Source organism: Nerophis lumbriciformis, linkage group LG09, assembly GCF_033978685.3.
Source record: "Nerophis lumbriciformis linkage group LG09, RoL_Nlum_v2.1, whole genome shotgun sequence".
In the NCBI taxonomy this organism is placed as follows: Eukaryota; Metazoa; Chordata; class Actinopteri; order Syngnathiformes; family Syngnathidae; genus Nerophis; species Nerophis lumbriciformis.
The window spans coordinates 16892859-16910698 of NC_084556.2; the positions used below are offsets into that span (position 1 = coordinate 16892859).

The following is a 17840-nucleotide window of genomic DNA, read 5'->3' on the forward strand; positions in this document are numbered from 1 at the left end:
GCTTCAAAAAGAGGGGGATGCTATATGCTGTTTACCACAAATAAGCAAATGAAAACAAACTATAATTAATGACACATTTGCAGATTTGAAGAAAAAACTGATTTTATCAATCAGATAAAATGAAAATAATTGGTCCCTGCTTTTCCCTTTTATCCAGGAAATTGACACGTTTGAAATACTTAAGCGCCCTGACCATTCCCCAGATCTGAAATAAAAAATAAACTAAAATTGATGGATCCACTACTATACACATTCATCTGAACCTGCCAATTAATAACTACAATAAAATGAATTTGATTAGATTTGAAAAAAGAACAAAAAAAAAAGGGTATTTACAGATATTGAAATAATGAAAATACAAATGGTGGGTCTACATTTAGTCACACTAATCCAGATGTCTCAATAAAATTAAAATAAAGTAAACATGGTGTGTCCACTTATATTCAAATGTACTAATAAGTAAATCAGAAGATGGCCACAAACATATCCCACTTTTGAATAAACAAACAAATACGTAATAACAAACAAGGCTATACTAAATGCAGTAAAATGAAAGACTTTCGTTAAATTTAAAGCGTTTTAAAAAACATTTCTGTGTAGTAATTAGAACCAGATGTGCAAAAGAAGAGGAGGAGGAGCTGCCATTTTTTTTACTGCACGAGATGAGCAGAGAAAAAAAATCCAGGAAGTCCCAAAGACAAAAAAAACCCGCTACGTTTGCAGAAAAAAAGAGGAGTGGATGAAGAGAACACAAACCGTTCGTTTAACCTTTGAACCGTCTTCCTTTGTCTCGGTGAGAAGTCACAAGACTGATTCCCGGTGCTTGTTGTGCCGAATGTCAGCGCCAACGGTAAGCAGCCGAGGAGGAGGAAGAAGAATTCCACTTTATTCCGCATGCTGATTAATTCCTCTATTTTCCCCCCCACTTATTCCTGATAATTAACATTTGTGCTGCTTTACGTGACGTTGTACTCCTTTTTCGCTGCTACTTTGTACTTTTTTGGTAAATACATCTTTGCACGCTGCTCTTGTAGACACTTGACGTCCACAGCAAACTACTTTTTAAGTCATGTCGGTCCACTTCAGCCCGGGTTCGGATTCAGGTGTGAATGGGTGAGAACACTTACCTCACACGGGAAACATTAACCTTTTTATTCGTGCCTGTGTCTTTTTTTCACTGCACTGTTTGATCTTTCAACCCTTTTATGTGGGACTTTTTGAATTTTTTTTTTCTTCTTTTATTATTGATTTTTAGGAGTGTTGCAAGGATGGATGATGCTAAAGTGGAGATTGATGATGGGAGGGATGATGCAGTGGCACCTGACACCATCTACCAGTGAGTACAATATGTCATATAATATTTCATATACCAACATACAATTTATTATACAGTATTATCTCAACTTACAAGTTTAAATGGTTCTGTGACGGAGCTCTTAACTCAAAACACTTGTACCTCAAATAAATTTAAATCAATTTAATTGTTGCTTGAATCATTTCCACTTGTAACATGCCTTTTTAAAAAGAAAAACAAACTTTTAGATAAGAAACATTGTATGAAAAACAATAGAATAGAAAGTACCACGAACAATTACAGTAGTTTTATGAAATAATGCAATAATAATAATGTAAATGGGTCGTACTTGTATAGCGCTTTTCGACCTTTTTAAGGAAATCAAAGCGCTTTGACACTATTTTCCACATTCACCCATTCACACACACATTCACACACTGATGGCGGGAGCTGCCATGCACGGCGCTAACCAGGCCCATCAGGAACATCCGTTGTGTTCAAGGACACAACGGATGTGACTAGGATGGTAGAAGGTGGGTATTGAACCAGTAACCCTCAGATTGCTGGCACAGCCACTCTCCCAATTTCGCCACGCCGTCCCCATTATGATGTACAGCATCTTGGAGAGTGGACTTCCACGGTATCTCCTTTCAGCCGACTCAGCAGCTTCTCCATATTTTCATGGATAAATGTCCGTCATTTAGATATTATTTTAATATTCTTGGCTGGTGTCGGTATGATCCAGGCTAGTGGTGCCACACTTCAACTGCTTCATCAAGTCAACTACAGAGGCAGAGGGGTTAGTGCGTCTGCCTCACAATACGAAGGTCCTGGGTTCGATCTTGCGCTCGGGATCTTTCTGTGTGGAGTTTGCATGTTCTCCCCATGACTGCGTGGGTTCCCTCCGGGTACTCCGGCTTCCTCCCACCACCAAAGACATGCACCTAGGGATAGGTTGATTGGCAACACTAAATTGGCCCTAGTGTGTGAATGTTGTCTGTCTATATGTGTTGGCCCTGTGATGAGGTGGCGACTTGTCCAGGGTGTACCCCGCCTTCCGCCCGAATGCAGCTGAGATAGGCTCCAGTGACCCCCCCGCGACCCCGAAAGGGATAAGGGGTAGAAAATGGATGGATGGGACATCCACTTCTTTTTCTCAGCACTGTCCTTCACACTCACTTTCTTCTTTCCCTTGCTTAGAAAACAGAGGATTGGCCATCGCTAGCTGTAAGCTAATGCTCGCGAGTAAGACCAGATGTCCGTCAAATTTATAAGAAATTACAAATATAGAGGATCTTTGACACCCATTTTTGCAGTAAGTCCTTGACAACAACATCATGCTTCTCCAATATGAAGAAATGTCGACATGCATTTTTTTAGTCTTGCTGTCATATAGAGGATCTTTGACTTGTGTTTTTAGCAGTAGTGTGCCGAAGTGTGCTTCTCTCTCATAGAGAATTTTTGACAGACATTTTCTGAGTCCATTTTTAAAAACAGCTAAATGGTCCTGTCATATAAAGGACCTTTGACGGACATTTTTTGTTGGTCTGTTCTTAAAAACAGCAGAATACTTCTCCCATATAAAAGATCTTTTAAATTGACATTTGTTGGGAGCGTGGCGGGTTTTAAAAACAGCAAAATGGTCCCGTCATGTGTAGGTTCTTTGACTCACGTTTTGCTATTAGGTCCTTTTTAAAAATACAAGTACAGTAGGAAGGGGATTTATATTTAGATTAGATTTAGATTTATTGGTCCCCTTGGGGAAATTCATTGTCACTGCTGTACATTTAAACAATAGAAATTACACATCACAAAAAATAACAAAAAGACATCCTATGGCCCCATTCGTCAGTTTACCTGACACATGAGACGTGACAAATTGGGGGGGTTGCACTAGCTACCTTTCACTACTGCCAGACGGCAGTAGAGTGTTGATTATCTCAAAATGTTTAAGTTTTAATTCCAACGTTGACTACAGCGTCAGTTGCTATGTAGAGTGGTGCTTTACATAATGTTCAGTAGACTGCCTTGCAAAATGATTAACTGACCCGTGTTTCCTCTCACATGAGTTCCAACCAGGAAATAGGGCCAAATGAATCCCTTACCTACTGTATGCTTCTCTCCCTTAGATCATTTTTTGAGACTTAGTTGAGTCTGTTGTTAAAAACAGCAGATTGGTCCGGTTATATAGAGGATCTTTGACACACATTTTTGCATTGGGTCCTTTGAAAATATAAGTGTGCTTCTCTCTCATGAATAATCTGTGACAAACACTTTTTAGTCAGTTATTAAAAACCGAGTTGTCTTATAAGTAGGATCTTTGACTCACATTTTTGCAGTACGTCCTTAAAAACAGCAGTGCTTCTCCAATATAAATAGTCTTTGTCAGACATGTTTTCAGTCGGTTCTCACAAACAGCAAAGTGTTCCTGTCATATAGGATCTTTTGATATGTGTAAGTCCTTTAAAAAAAGGAGTGCGCTTCTGTTCTGTAGAGGCTTTTCAACAGACATTCTTTTTGAGTCAGTTATTTAATAACAACAAAGTTGTCCTGTCAAATAGACAATCTTTTACTTACCCTTTTACTGTAGAACCTTTAAAAATAGAAGTGTGCTTTTGTTGTTTAGATAATCTTTGACAGACATTTTTTCAGTCTGTTCTTGAAAACATCAGCTGTCATATAGAGGATCTTCAACTCTTGTTTTTGCAGTAGGTCTACACAGCCCTTACATACAGTAGAGGTTGTTTAACTAGTGTAAACATACTGCTTTTGTTTCACTTTCTTACATGATTATATTAACCATTTACTAAGGTTAAAAGACACATATAAAAAAGTGAAGAATAGTGAAGGGGGAGGTTACCAGATGTTTTTATTATGTATTTATTGTTTAAAACACACAAAACAATCTATCATTTTAGCACCTGCAGGAAGTATTTTTTTTTATAGTTTTATTGAGCTGAATTATATGAAAAAACACAATTAAAAACATGACATTTTCAGAAATTTTGTTTTCTCATAATAAATGGTGTGACATTAAACAGAACAGATTATTTTTGACTTTGGAGATTATAATGGTAAAATGCTAAAAATGAAGATCTTCTCTCATTTTGCAGCAATATCCGGAAGAAGATTACTCCCTTTGTTATGTCCTTTGGATTCCGGTCAGTGTCTTTTGAAACATTTGAAGTAGTACTATCTAATTTCTAAGGGTAATATTGAAGTCTTTTCATTCTGGCTCAGTGTATTTGGAGTAGTACTGATCCTCGTTGACATCGTGCTGGTCATCGTGGACATTTCCCTGCCAGCCAGGAGCAGAGGGGTTGGAAACTCTCTGGAGACGGTGTCCCTCGTCATCTCCTTCTTCTTCCTGGCCGACGTTCTCCTCAGGCTCTACGTGGAAGGGTAACGTAGTCAAGAAGATGAACTGTATGAGCGCTTCTGATTGGCTGTGGAAGAGGAAGTTACCAATGAGGAAGTTGTGCAGGAAATGAAATCTCCCCCAGGAATCTGCTGTTAAATGTTACAGGAATTGGAGACTTTTTAAAAAGACATTTAACTTTTTTCTCCTCCTGATTTGGAAGGTTTAAAGTGTATTTTGGCTCCAAGCTGAACATCATTGACGCCTGTGTTGTGGTCGTCACACTGGTGGTCACCATAAGCTACACCTTCACTGACCTGTCAGGGGCCAACCTCATTCCCAGGTACACCAATCAAAATAACTCCATTGATTTAGTTTATGACCTCATTAGTGGAAATACACACACTGAACACTTCATTAGATATACCCGCACCAAAACAAAGATGTGTACCCAAAATCCTGTATTTTACAAAGATAATAACGCTCTGTTTTGATTTTGCTTGACTGTGACCTGTGATGATTTGACTTTGTGAATGATTTATTTAGTTTTAATATTTTCACGTTAAAATCTTTCATTATAGTTTGAAGTAATAAATCTTTTATTATTTATTGATGAATTATAATCCAAATTTAATAATGAATGCTTTGAAGTGGTCAACATTTTTGCTTTTAAAATATAAAATATAAATCTATAATGTACATAAAAGATTCCCTTCTGTATGTAACACATTAAAAACACTCTTTGTCGTAACTAATGATACTTAGTAAAACCAATACTACTAAGTGTAACTGAGTAGCTGAAAGCTATTGGAGAACCTTGGAAAACTGCATAATGATGTCAATAATAGCATATCCAGGGGGTTAGGTTCAAATATTCGTTTTCAAGGTACAAATATTAAAAACTATTGATTGTGAGGTCTAGACATTTATGTATGCAAACCAACAGGTAGGGATTTTTCCCAAGTGAGTTGGAGCTTTTCTTCCTGTCACTTACACCAGTGTCCTAAAGCAATGCAGTCACAACAGAGAGACGCCTCAGTTTCTTTGTTTTTTTTGTCCTAAAAATATTATTTCTCCAACCGGTCTTGAAACTAAAGTTTCGCTTACATTCTCGTTTTTAAGTGCTTTATTTATATATTTGTTTAAAGTATGTCTGTCAATATTTTCTTTGTTGTCATTTCGTCCTCCAGGGTGGTCAGCTTTCTGCGCTTCTTGAGGATTATAATTCTGGTGAGACTGTTCAGGCTTGCGGCCCAGAAGAAAGAGTTGGAGAAAGTCACAAGGAGGATGGTAAGCAAGAGTGAGCAGACATAGAATGAGTAAATATAGAGTGAGTAGACGCAAGGTAGAGGACATTGTGTACATCTTTTTTAGGTCTCAGAGAACAAGCGGCGCTATCAGAAGGACGGTTTTGACCTCGACCTCACCTATGTCACAGGTAGGACCAACGTAGCTTAGCATGCAGCTGATTGACGTTCTGTCTCACGCTTCCTCTTGTCGTCTTAGACCGAGTCATTGCCATGTCTTTCCCTTCATCTGGGAAGCAGTCCTTCTACAGGAACCCAATCAAGGTACGACAGTTCCGCCCTATTTCCACTGAGCATGGTTCTATGGTCAAAAAAAGGCAAAAGTTACAAAAATAATCCACAAACTACCTTATTTTCCGGACTATAGAGCGCACCAGTATATCAGCTGCACCCACTAAATTTTAGGGAAAAAGTATATTTTCCATATATTAGCAGCAGATATATATGTTGCGAAATTAGTTATTTACACAGAAATATGTTTATTTGCATACCTTTGTTTCCAAACGGCTGATCAAACAAAACTGAAGTCATTGTCATGGACCCACTAGCTGTTGAAGCTAGCTCTCCAATCAGTTAAATAGACTCAATAACCCCACGGTGATGTCTTGGTGAGTTTAACGAGGAATTTGTAAGCCGCAGGGTTCACAATGTAGGAACAAAGTAGCGGCTTACAGTCTGGAATTTACGGTAGTAACGTGGATTATACCATATTTTTCCAATTCAGTTCACCATAGCACAGTCTGAAACAGTAAACACTGCAGAAACCGCACTTGGAATTCTACTTTTGTCATTATCGATTATTCAACAGACAGTGTGTCTTGCTCCACCCTCAACAAGTATTCCTAAGTGTACTTTAGCGATTATTGGGGGATACCGCTATGTTGGAGGATAAATACATTGGATCCAACACCTTCCCCTCAGACTAGAACTGTCCAATCTAAGTCTATGAGCATGATGTGATGAACTGGAGGCAGATATTTTCTAAGACAATCTGCGCAGTCCAGTTGCGTAAAATACGCACCCTTAGATAAAAACAAAGCCTCTTTCACAAAGTCTCCACAAAATTGGTGCTTCAGCGCTATTCTTATGCTTTTTAAATAATAAAATCACAATTTTATTTAACATTTAACAGTGAGCTGAAAGTAACTGTACCGTCCAGTTATATCTTGCTTTCGTACACTTCTGAGTCTCATTTGCAAGTATGCATTCATGTCAGTTTGTTCTGTGTTTTGTCATAGTCAGAAAGTAGTCTTTGCCTTTTTAAGTTGAATGTGCCTCTCTTGTCTTTTATTGAGCCCTACAAAGTGTTTGTACTGTAAGTATTGTACTTATGACATACCAGATGTTTGATTGTAACAGGCATTTTAGTTGTAGTTTTCATTACTAAATTTGGAGGTGTTAAAATTGCCATGTGAAATCTCTAATGCTTATCAGCATGTGTATGGCAAAGCCAATGTAAATTAGCATTGAGGTAGTGCATATAGAAAAGTGGATTCATACTTTTGAGCGCTTTTTATCAGGCATACTTGTTTTGTTGGCATGGAAAATTGTAACATTACCTAGCAGCAGTCCGCTATGAATATGCCGGTTTATCTGCCAGGTGCCGAGTCTGCAACCGGAAGTGACGTTACGTGCAACAAAGGTATCCAAATGTGGTATCAGTTGATTTTATGTCTATCGGTACTCTATCAGACCAACAGAATTAGGTCAGTAACTAAAAAGTACAACGTTTGATACCCACGGCTCTGTTGCTTTAGCCAAAGCTGGGAAATTGCAGTCCTGGCTTTCAGGTTCGTCCATTTGCTTTAGTTCTGTGTGAACGGCATCGACAGACAAAAGGCGTTAAAATGCAGACTTTTACAGGCTGCTGAAGCTCCGCAAAGTGCAATATGTCAGTAAAAAAGTAATTCCAAGCTTTGATTTTTGCTCACAGGAAGTGGCGAGGTTCCTGGACACCAAACATGACGGCCATTACAGAGTCTACAACCTTTGCAGTAAGTTTGCATCACTTGTTGTCCCACGCAGACAAAATGAGAACTGCATGGTCATAGACGACCAGACTCTATCTTTCACACAAACACACAGAAGAAATTTGCTGAAAATAAAATTTTATGAAGTTTGGGAAACAGACCCCTCTAATCTTGTTTTGTATGCTTGTTTTGTCAGGTGAGAAAGGCTACGACCCTCAGTTCTTCCACTACAGGGTGGAACGAGTGTTCATAGATGACCACAACGTACCTTCTTTAGAGTGAGGGGTCATATTATGATTTTTTCCTACATTTAAAACACTTCTTTGTGGTCTACATAACATGTAATGGTGGTTCTTTGGTCAACATTTTGCATAGATTATGTTTTACAGACCATTTTCAAGCCACTTTCTGACCGTCTCTTCAGGATGCGCTGTTTTGTGGGCGGTCTTATTTACGTGCCTCCATTTCGACTGCCTCTTTTCCCAGCTATCTTTGTTGTAGTTTTTTGCTTTGTAGCGTTAGAACTGTATGCTACTTTGTATTAGAAACGGCAATAGTGAAGGATGGATGTGCATGTACGAGCCAGTCTGCCCCACAACAGGATAGAGAAAACGGAGGAGTTTATTGACTATAGCGCGGACTACAATGGCGAACATGCGTGAGGCATTCTGGGTACATTTCTATAATCTATAGATAATCTGCAGACGTCACACACTGCAAAGAAGCTGTTTGGAATGTCCTTCTTTGTGTGACGTTTTTGGCAAGTATGAAGGAAGGCTAGATTGTTTTATAGATATCTTCACAGTGCCTCCACGGTTTGATTTCAAATTTTCAGGACTTATGTAGATCCCAAAGACACAACAGCAGATATCAATAGGTAAGAGTAGTTGGTTATGCATAAAAGGTGCCCTTTAAATTGCATTGCAAAGTCTGGGAATTTGTTTAGAAACGTTTATCTCCTCCTAATGAGACAACTTTGCGCATCTCATTATGTGAATTACAACCTTTTAAAGAAGTATTTTTTTCCATCATTATTTGTTTGTAAAGATAACTACAAAAGTACGCTTCAGTCACTAACCGTGTTACAAAAGAGGTCAGTTACAATAATACATAAAGTTGGATATAGAGAACATACAAACCCTTTTATTGATTGAATCAAAAATATTAAAATTTAACAATATAGTGAATTTGCAAACAGCTGATATTTATGCACAAGACAAACTATAACCTGTTACACAAGAACGTACAACAATTCTTAACAAAAGAGAAATATAACCTCAGAGAAAAATGTAACTTAAAACATTTGAATGCACGTAGAACACTTAAACCTTTAGTATATCAGTGTGTGAAATGAAATGATGCAATGGATTAGGTAAAGAAATCAAACAATGTACTAATATCTAATTTAAGAAACTGTTCAAACTCAACTTAGTGTTTACAAAATACCAAGAAGAAGAACCATGATAAACATTTTGAATTGATTGATAATCTTATTCGTCTCACTATATGGAATACAACTTATTTCACTGTTTATTATTTCTTTTGTTGTTTTTTTATTGTATTTAATTATTTATGGAATATATTGTAAACAAATTGAGAACAGGAAGTGAACACCAGTGTTAGCAATTGCTATGTAATGGAAAAGGGGTAGGATTAAAAAAGATCTGCTTATTCCTTTTCCTTTTTGAACATGTTGAAAAGAGAAACTTGAAATTGTGATGTATCATGTTGTAATTGTATGCATGTTCGAAATAAACTCAAACCATGAACCATTTGTGTTCCAGACTGAGTACAGGAAGTGAACAAAGAAATGCGTTAGAAATCGCTGTGAAATAACGGGTAGGGTTGAATAAGCTCTTCTACCTACACATTTTATGACATGTAATGATTAACTGAAAAAATCTGATGTGACATATTGTAACGTAATGAACTAATACCATAACCATAATCCAGCATTACGGTAAAAAAAAATAAGAGTACAACAAAACAAAATGTATTTGGCGCAAAATTAGTTTTCTCAAGCGAGCCAGAGCTTTTCTTCCTGTCACTCACACAAATAAATTTAAAGTGTCGTAAACAACAATTTCAAAATATATGCCGTTCAATGAAGCAGAGTAATTGAACAAAATAATTCAATATATTATTTTTTTAATGTAATCCATCCCTGAATTTGATATAATTGGTATTCTGGATTTTACATGTTTTTATTGTTCGTTAAAGTATTATTATTTTTATTTTTTTGCAGATGTCTAAATATAACATAGAACATATGCAAGGTGGATGATTTTTATGGAGCGTTACAAATGACAGGCAATGCTTGTTCTGATTGTGTGCTCGTTTGTGCGTGTGTGTGTGCGTGTGTGTGTGTGGGCGTGCGCGCGCTTCAGGGACATGTTGAAATATACAGCCAGTGTGAGAGAGTGGATGTCAGCTGATCCCAAAAACGTCATCGCTATTCACTGCAAAGGAGGGAAAGGTAATTTCTCATTTTAGGCTTGTTTTGGTGTGTTTTGTGTGCAGTAAGTGGAAAAAAGGTTGTGCTACCTCTGCTCTACAGGCCGTACTGGTACTCTGGTGTGCACCTGGCTCATTGACAGTGACCAGTTTGAGAATGCGCAGGTATAGACTAGCATGTTGAAATTTGACATCTTTAATCCGCTGAAGTCTTTTCATTCTTTACCAGGACAGTCTGGAGTATTTTGGGGAAAGGAGGACGGACAAGAGTCGAAGCTCCAAGTTTCAAGGAGTGGAGACTCCCTCTCAGGTAAGACCGTTTTGTTTCTGTTCAGATATCTTTTTCATGACACTTGAAGCCATGATGGTTTTACTGTACCACAGAAAAATTATACATTACAGCCTTGTGCAAAATTGGCTGCAGGCAACCCCCATATTTTTGCATTTTGAAGAATCCAACTGTCAAGATCGGCTTTAGCTGGAGTAGGACCCCACCGCAGAGAAGAAATAAGAATATAAGAACAAAAAGAGCTCTTAAAAAGGATTAAGGAAAACCAACTAAGGACACACACAAAAGGTGTGGAAAAAACAAAAACGCACACAAAAGGTGTAGAGAGGAAACAGTTGCCACAACACGGTGGAAAGAGTTACCACTACATGAGAAGCGTGAGTGAAGCCAACGCAGAGGAGATGAACACAACTGGAAGGGTGAACCATCAAGAATCTAATGGTGCTGAATGAAGGGACTGCAGTATCAGGTGTGTGTGCAGCTGTCTCCGCCTCGTGACCGAGAAACCCGTCACTGCAACAAAAAGCAGACAGGCGGCAGCGTGCAGCCAGCTCATGACACCAACATTACCTACCTCGGCATGTGCTATAAAATGTTGCTACTCAGCTGCTGGCGTGAAACTACAATTTACAATGAACTAATTTATGCTACCGTGCAGCTGGAAAGTATTCCCAGCACTTCATTTTTTCCACATTTTGTTATATTACAGCCTTATGCCAAAATGGAATAAATTCATTTTTGTTCTCTAAATTTTACACACAATATCCCATAATGACAATGTAAAAAGTTTTTTTTTTTTTTTTTTTTGTTTTGTTTTTTTTTAAGAATGTTTTGCACATATGTTTAAACTAAAAAAAACAATACAGTGACAATTGTTTAGTTTTTTTGTTAATTTATTAAAAACAAACAAAATCACATGTACGTAAGTATTCAGACCTCTTGCTCAATACTTTGTTGATGCACCTTTGGCAGCAATTACAGCCCCAAGTATTTTTGAATACGATGCCACATGCTTGGCACACCTACAGTATCTTTGGGCAGTTTTGCCCATTCCTCTTTGCAGCACCTCTAAGCTTCATCAGGTTGGATAAGAAGTGTTGGTTTTCATCCAGGATGTCTCTGTACATTGCTGCATTCATCTCAGTCTAGTTATGGAGGTGACCAAGAACCCGATGGTCACTCTGTCAGAGCTACAGCTACAGAGAATCTTCCAGAAGGACAACCATCTCTGCAGCAAACCACCAATCAGGCCTGTATGGTAAACTGGCCGCAGGGAAGCCATTTCTTCGTAAAAGGTTTGCCAAAATGGACCTGAAAGACTCTGACCATGAGAAAGAAAATTATCTGGTCTGATGAGACAAAGATTGAACTCTTTGGTGTGAATGCCAGGCATCATGTTAGGAGGAAACCAGGCACCGCTCATCACCAGGCCAATACCATCCCTACAGTGAAGCATGGTGGTGGCAGCATCATGCTGGGGGGAAGTTTTTCAGTGGCAGGAACTGCAGTATAGAGGAAAATATGAATGCAGCAATGTAAACCAACACTTCTCATCCAACCTGATGGATCCTGAGAGGTGCTGCAAAGAGGAATGGGCAAAACTGCCCAAAGATAGGTGTGCCAAGCTTGTGGCATCTTATTCAAAAAGACTTGAGGCTGTAATTGCATCCAAAGGTGGATCAACAACGTATTGAGCAAGGGATCTGAATACTTATGTACATGTGATTTTGTTTTTATTTTTAATAAATAAACCAAAAAAGTATAATTGTCATTATGGGGTATTGTGTGTAGAATTGTAAGGACAAAAATGAATTTATTCCATTTTGGAATAAGGCTGTAACAAAATGTGGAAAAAGTGATAACTTTCCGGATGCGCTGTATTAATGCTGACGAGGCAGTTTCTTCCTCATGGCTGTTACAACATTCGTTCTGTTGCTGAGCTGTGCAAACATTTTTATTTTGACGATGTTGGAAGTTTTAGACAGGTTATTTTTGACAGTTGAAATTGCATGTGAATGCTGAAAAAATAACTGAAATGCTAGACACCAAGTAACAAAAAATATGACTCGTAGGTATATAACTATGAATGAAATGTTAGCATGCCAACAGTTAGCAAGTGTCAAGTACCAACGTATATAACTGAGATGTATACCTGCAAAATAGTTTAAAAAAAAAATAGTTAAATAATGCTGACATGCTAACATTAGTATTAGTAATAGTAGTATTCCAACAGGAAGCATGAATTAAAGTACCAAAATATATGACTGAGATGTATACTTGCAAAATTTTGCAAAAAAGCTAGCATGTTAGTTAATGTTTGCATGCTTACATGCAAACAGTTAAGGGACAAAATATGACTGACATGTATACCTGTAAAAACAGCAACAAAGGTTAACATGCTAAAATTAACATTTTGACAATACAATATGCTTCAAGTACCAACATATATGACTGAGGTGTATATGAAAATCTTAATTTCCCCTCAGGGATTATTAAAGTATTTCTGATTCTGATACCATGCCAAAAAAGCTAGCATGCTAACAGTTAGCATGTGTCAAGTACTATACTGTATAATTCTGAGATGATTACCTGCAAACATTGCTAAAAAGATAGCATGCTATTGACCAACATTAGCAATGTTAACTGTGTGCATGCTGAGTAGTTAGTTGATAATTTATGCTACAAATACTTAGATTGTGATCCTCTATGCACATGAAGTAGTAGAAAAAAAGTGATGTCTTTTGTGTGTACTACAGAGCAGATACGTGGGGTATTACGAGGTCTTGAAGACTAAATTCAACCGGCAGCTTCCTCCTCCAAAAAGCCTGAGGATCAAGAGCATCCGCATCCACTCCATAGCAGGTCCATAAACCTTAGCGACCATGACGCCATGATGACTGTGTCTGAGAGGCGCCATCTTCACTCTCCTCCTCAGGTGTGGGTCGAGGGGACGGCAGCGACCTGAAGGTGAAGATCGTGGTGAGGAAGGAGCTTGTGTTTCAGTGTGCGTGCGCCACACAAAACAACTGCTCGGTAAGTCTTGTATAAAAAAAAAAAAAAAGGAAAAAAAAAGGTGCAGACAGAACAATTTTTTACCTTTTTTTTTGTTGTTGTTTTTTGTAGGTCTTTCTTGACATGGGCAGCAACGCAGCAGTTATCAGCCTCCATGATGGCCCTGTGGTGCAAGGAGATGTCAAGGTCATGTTTGAGTCCACTGCTGTGAGTGCTTTTATTTATTTTTATTTATCATACACAACAGTTTTAGCAGCATATTACTGTATACATGAATACAACAATAACAATACTGCCACCTTGTTGTGGTGGAGGGGTTTGCGTGTCCCAATGATCCTTGGAGCTATGTTGTCCGGGGCCTCTATGCCCCTGGTAGGGTCTTCCATGACAGGTCCTAGGTGAGGGACCGGACAAAGAGCAGCTCAAAGACTTCTATGAAAAGACAAAAGCAAGGACCAAGGTTTCCCTCGCCCGGATGCGAGTCACCGGCACCCCCCTCTGGAGGTAAGGCTCGATGGCGACCGCCCGGCCGGGCACACCCCAAGGAGGCAACGTGGGTCCTCCCTCCAATGGACTCACCACCCATAGGAGGGGCCATAGAAGTCGGGTGCTATGTGAGCTGGACGGCGACCCAAGACAGGACCCTTGGCGGTCCGATCGCCGGCTGCAGAAGCTACCTCTTGGGATGTGGAACGCCACCTTGCTGAGGGGGAAAGAGCCTGAGCTGGTGCGCAAGGTAGAGAAGTTCCGGCTGGATCTAGTCGGCCTCGCTTCAACGCACAGCAAGGACTCTGGAACCAGTCTTCTCGAGAGGGCCACCATCCGCAGTGCACTGAGAGAAGCGGTGCACTGTCAACATTGTGTATGGTGGGGTTGGTGTGCCGCTGACCTTGACCTCGATGTTGTAGATCAGTGGAAGGAAATACTTCGAAGACCTCCTCAATACCAGCAACATTTCTTCCAATGAGGAAGCAGTGTCTGGGGACTCTGTGGTGGGCTCTCCTATTTCTGGGGCTGAGTTTGCCAAGGTAGTTAAAGAAGCTCCACGGTGCCAAGGCCCTAGAGGTGGATGAGATCTGCCCGGAGTTCCTCAAGGCTCTGGATGCTGTGGGGCTTTCTTGGTTGACAAGACTCTGCGGTATTGTGTGGACATCCGGTGGCGGTGCCTCTGGATTGTAAGACCGGGGTGGTGGTTCTCCTTTTTAAGAAGGAAACTGGGATCACACTCCTCAGCCTTCCCGGTAAGGTCTACTCAGGTGTACTGGAGAGGAGGCTACGCCGGAGAGTCAAACTTTAGATTCAGTGTTGTTTTCTTCCCGGTCGTGGAACTGTGGACCAGCTCTATACTCTCGGCAGGATTCTTGAGGAAGCATGGGAGTTTGCCCAACCAGTCCACATGTGCTTTGTGGGCTTGGAGAAGGCCTTTAACCATGTTCCTCGGATAGGCCTGTGGGGAGTGCTCCGAGAGTATGGGGTATCGGACTGTCTGATTGTGACGGTCCGCTCCCTGTATGATCAGTGTCAGAGCATGGTCCGCATTGCCGGCTGTAAGTGGGACCCGTTTTCAGTGAGGGTTGGACTCCGCCAAGGCTGCCATTTGTCACCGATTCAGTTTACAACTTTTATGGACATAATTTCTAAGCGCAGTCAAGGCGTTGAGGGGATCCGGTTTGGTGGCTGCAGGATTAGGTCTGTGCTTTTTGCAGATGATGTGGTCCTGATGGCTTCATCTGGCCAGGATCGGTTTGCAGCTAAGTGTGAAGTGACTGGGATGAAAATCAGCACTTCCATAGTTCTCGCCCAAAAAAGGATTGGGTAGGAGATCTCGCCCCAAATGGAGAAGTTCAAGTACTTCGGAGTCTTGTTCACGAGTGAGGGAAGAGTGGATCGTGAGATTGACCGGCGGATTAATGTGGCGTATGCAGTGATGCTGACCCTACATCGATCCGTCGTGGTGAAGAAGGAGCTGAGCCGAAAGGAGAGGAGCCAAATGAAGTGGTTCGGGCATCTGGTCAGAATGTCCCCCGACCTCGGGTGTCTGACCGGTAGGAGATCAAGGGGAAGACCCAGGACACGGTGGAGAGACTGTCTCCCAGCTGGCCTAGGAATATCTCGGGGTCCCCCGCGAATTCGCTGAGGAGAGGGAAGTCTGGGCTTCTCTGCTTAAGCTGCTGCCTCTGCGACTTGGTCTCGGATAAACGGAAGAAGATGGATGGATAAGAATGACTTAAATATACACAGATGTCTTACATTGTATTTATTTTTAAAAATAGGGACAGTACATATTAAACAGTATGTAAATATATGATTTTGATCATACATTTACATATACATCATAATTTACCTTGAAGACAGATTGATCTTATCATGCAGTACAATGTTAAATGTTTTAATGCGTTTATTATTATTATATGCTACACATTTTAAATCTGTTAATTTTCATATCTGTTGGGTAGTGAAATATTTAGAATTATAACTGTTTGATGAAAATAAGATACCATATATGTAACATTTTTTGAATCATCATACAACAGTATAATGTGGTTATAAATTAGCTTAATTAATTTGGTATGTAATTTATATAACCGACCATATTTACTGTATTCCCTAACACTGTATTTTAACAAAATTTAAAAAAGAAATATACTACAGAAAAGTTTTTTGTATTTAAATTATAATAAATATGAAAATAAATACAATTTATCAAGACATACAATAAAATATAAAATCTTTTTTTTTTATAATACAATGGTAAAAATGTAATGAAATGTGTATTGTATGATATACAGTAGGTAGGTACAAAAGCCAGTATAATAAATATCAGTCATTGAAATTAAATAGTAAATCGTGTAAATATGACATTACTTCTAAAGCTGTTTATTTACGGTTTCCTTCTCAGGGTATTCCTAAAGGATACGAAGACGTCCCCTTCTACTTCTGGTTCAATACTTCCTTCATAACAGACAACAAGTACGTCTCCTCACCTACAGCAATATTTTGTATTCATGTGGAGTATAAAAATGATTTATTGTTGGCTGATTCTTTCTTCAGGCTGTTTTTATCCAGAGAGGAAGTGGACAACCCCCACAAACCCAAAACCTGGGACCTGTACAAGGAGGACTTTGGTATCACTGTGTCCTTCTCAGACAACTAATAATCATAATAAATGTATAAGGTAGGGTGTGTTCATCAAAACAAGTAAAAGATGTGTAGGGGGTGTGTGGGCGGGACTTGTCACCACAAATCAACCAAGAGAAAGTAATTTGAGCACATATGAAATAAAAAGTATTTCTATAATAGCAAGGACTCAGTTTTTTTGTGGATTAAAAGTTAATGATGCAAATACACAACTACCTGTTCTATTAATACACCTGTTCAATATGTTCTCGTATTAGAAATTCAGTCTTAAATGTTCCTAAAAGTATCCACTAGTGATGAGTCAAATGCAGTGGCGGGCCGTGCGTATCCCACCTAGGCCTTCAGTGATGTCTGACTTCAAAGATTACCTCTCAAAATACCATCATTTATGTCCCCACATGACCATTGCTGGGGAAATACTACACAGAAACACATTTACTGGTCATTGAATCACCACCAACAGTGTACAAAACGGGTTATTTTCTGGCCCATTTAAAAATCAATAATCCCGCATCAGCAATTAAAACATATCTTGTGTGGTACTGTCAAACTTAAAATTGCAAAAAAAACATCTGTGAAAAAATAAATAAATAAAATATCTGAACTCACAATTTGTAGAATCCATTCGAGCTTCCGGGGTTGGCTGACATGGTCTCACAAGATGTAGTTTCTCTTTAAATATCCTTCTTGAAAATGGCCTTGCAAATATGTGTTGTCTTGTCCAATCATAAAAGATGCAGACGAGGCGTGTTGGCTGAGTTCTTAAAGTTTACTCCACAGCGTGCTCATCAAAAACATCCCACTGGCTAAATGAGGCTACTGCACAAGCTTCACTACTGTGGCATGCTGGGTAATGAAGTTCTTATGTTACCTAGCTCATAACATCACAATATGTCTGCCTTAGGCCGTTTTGAAGGCCTTACTGACAACTCGTGATCTGATTGGCTATCGCTACTGTCTGTCAAATGTTTGTGTCTGTTCACTTACAGTGCACAGACGCCAGCATTGTTGATTCTGA

At 39.3% G+C, this 17840-nt stretch overlaps 1 protein-coding gene across 2 annotated transcripts; it reads left to right on the forward strand.

Annotated features, from left to right (window-relative positions):
• Window positions 1–643: 643 nt before the first annotated feature.
• tpte (transmembrane phosphatase with tensin homology) lies at window positions 644–16983 on the forward strand. 2 transcript variants are annotated; one of them, XM_061962480.1, is made up of 19 exons: window positions 644–850; window positions 1035–1113; window positions 1256–1336; window positions 4408–4455; window positions 4535–4696; window positions 4876–4995; window positions 5843–5942; window positions 6027–6090; window positions 6159–6223; window positions 7893–7953; window positions 8126–8207; window positions 10317–10405; window positions 10487–10548; window positions 10613–10693; window positions 13429–13534; window positions 13608–13705; window positions 13796–13891; window positions 16584–16654; window positions 16736–16983. In XM_061962480.1, exons 2-19 carry the CDS (start codon window positions 1070–1072, stop codon window positions 16836–16838), a joined length of 1533 nt encoding a protein of 510 aa, XP_061818464.1. In that variant the 5' UTR covers window positions 644–850; window positions 1035–1069; the 3' UTR covers window positions 16839–16983. The 2 variants fall into 2 exon arrangements, with proteins under 2 accessions (XP_061818464.1, XP_061818465.1); XM_061962481.1 differs by lacking the exon at window positions 1035–1113 and having other exon boundaries at window positions 645–850.
• Window positions 16984–17840: the final 857 nt, after the last annotated feature.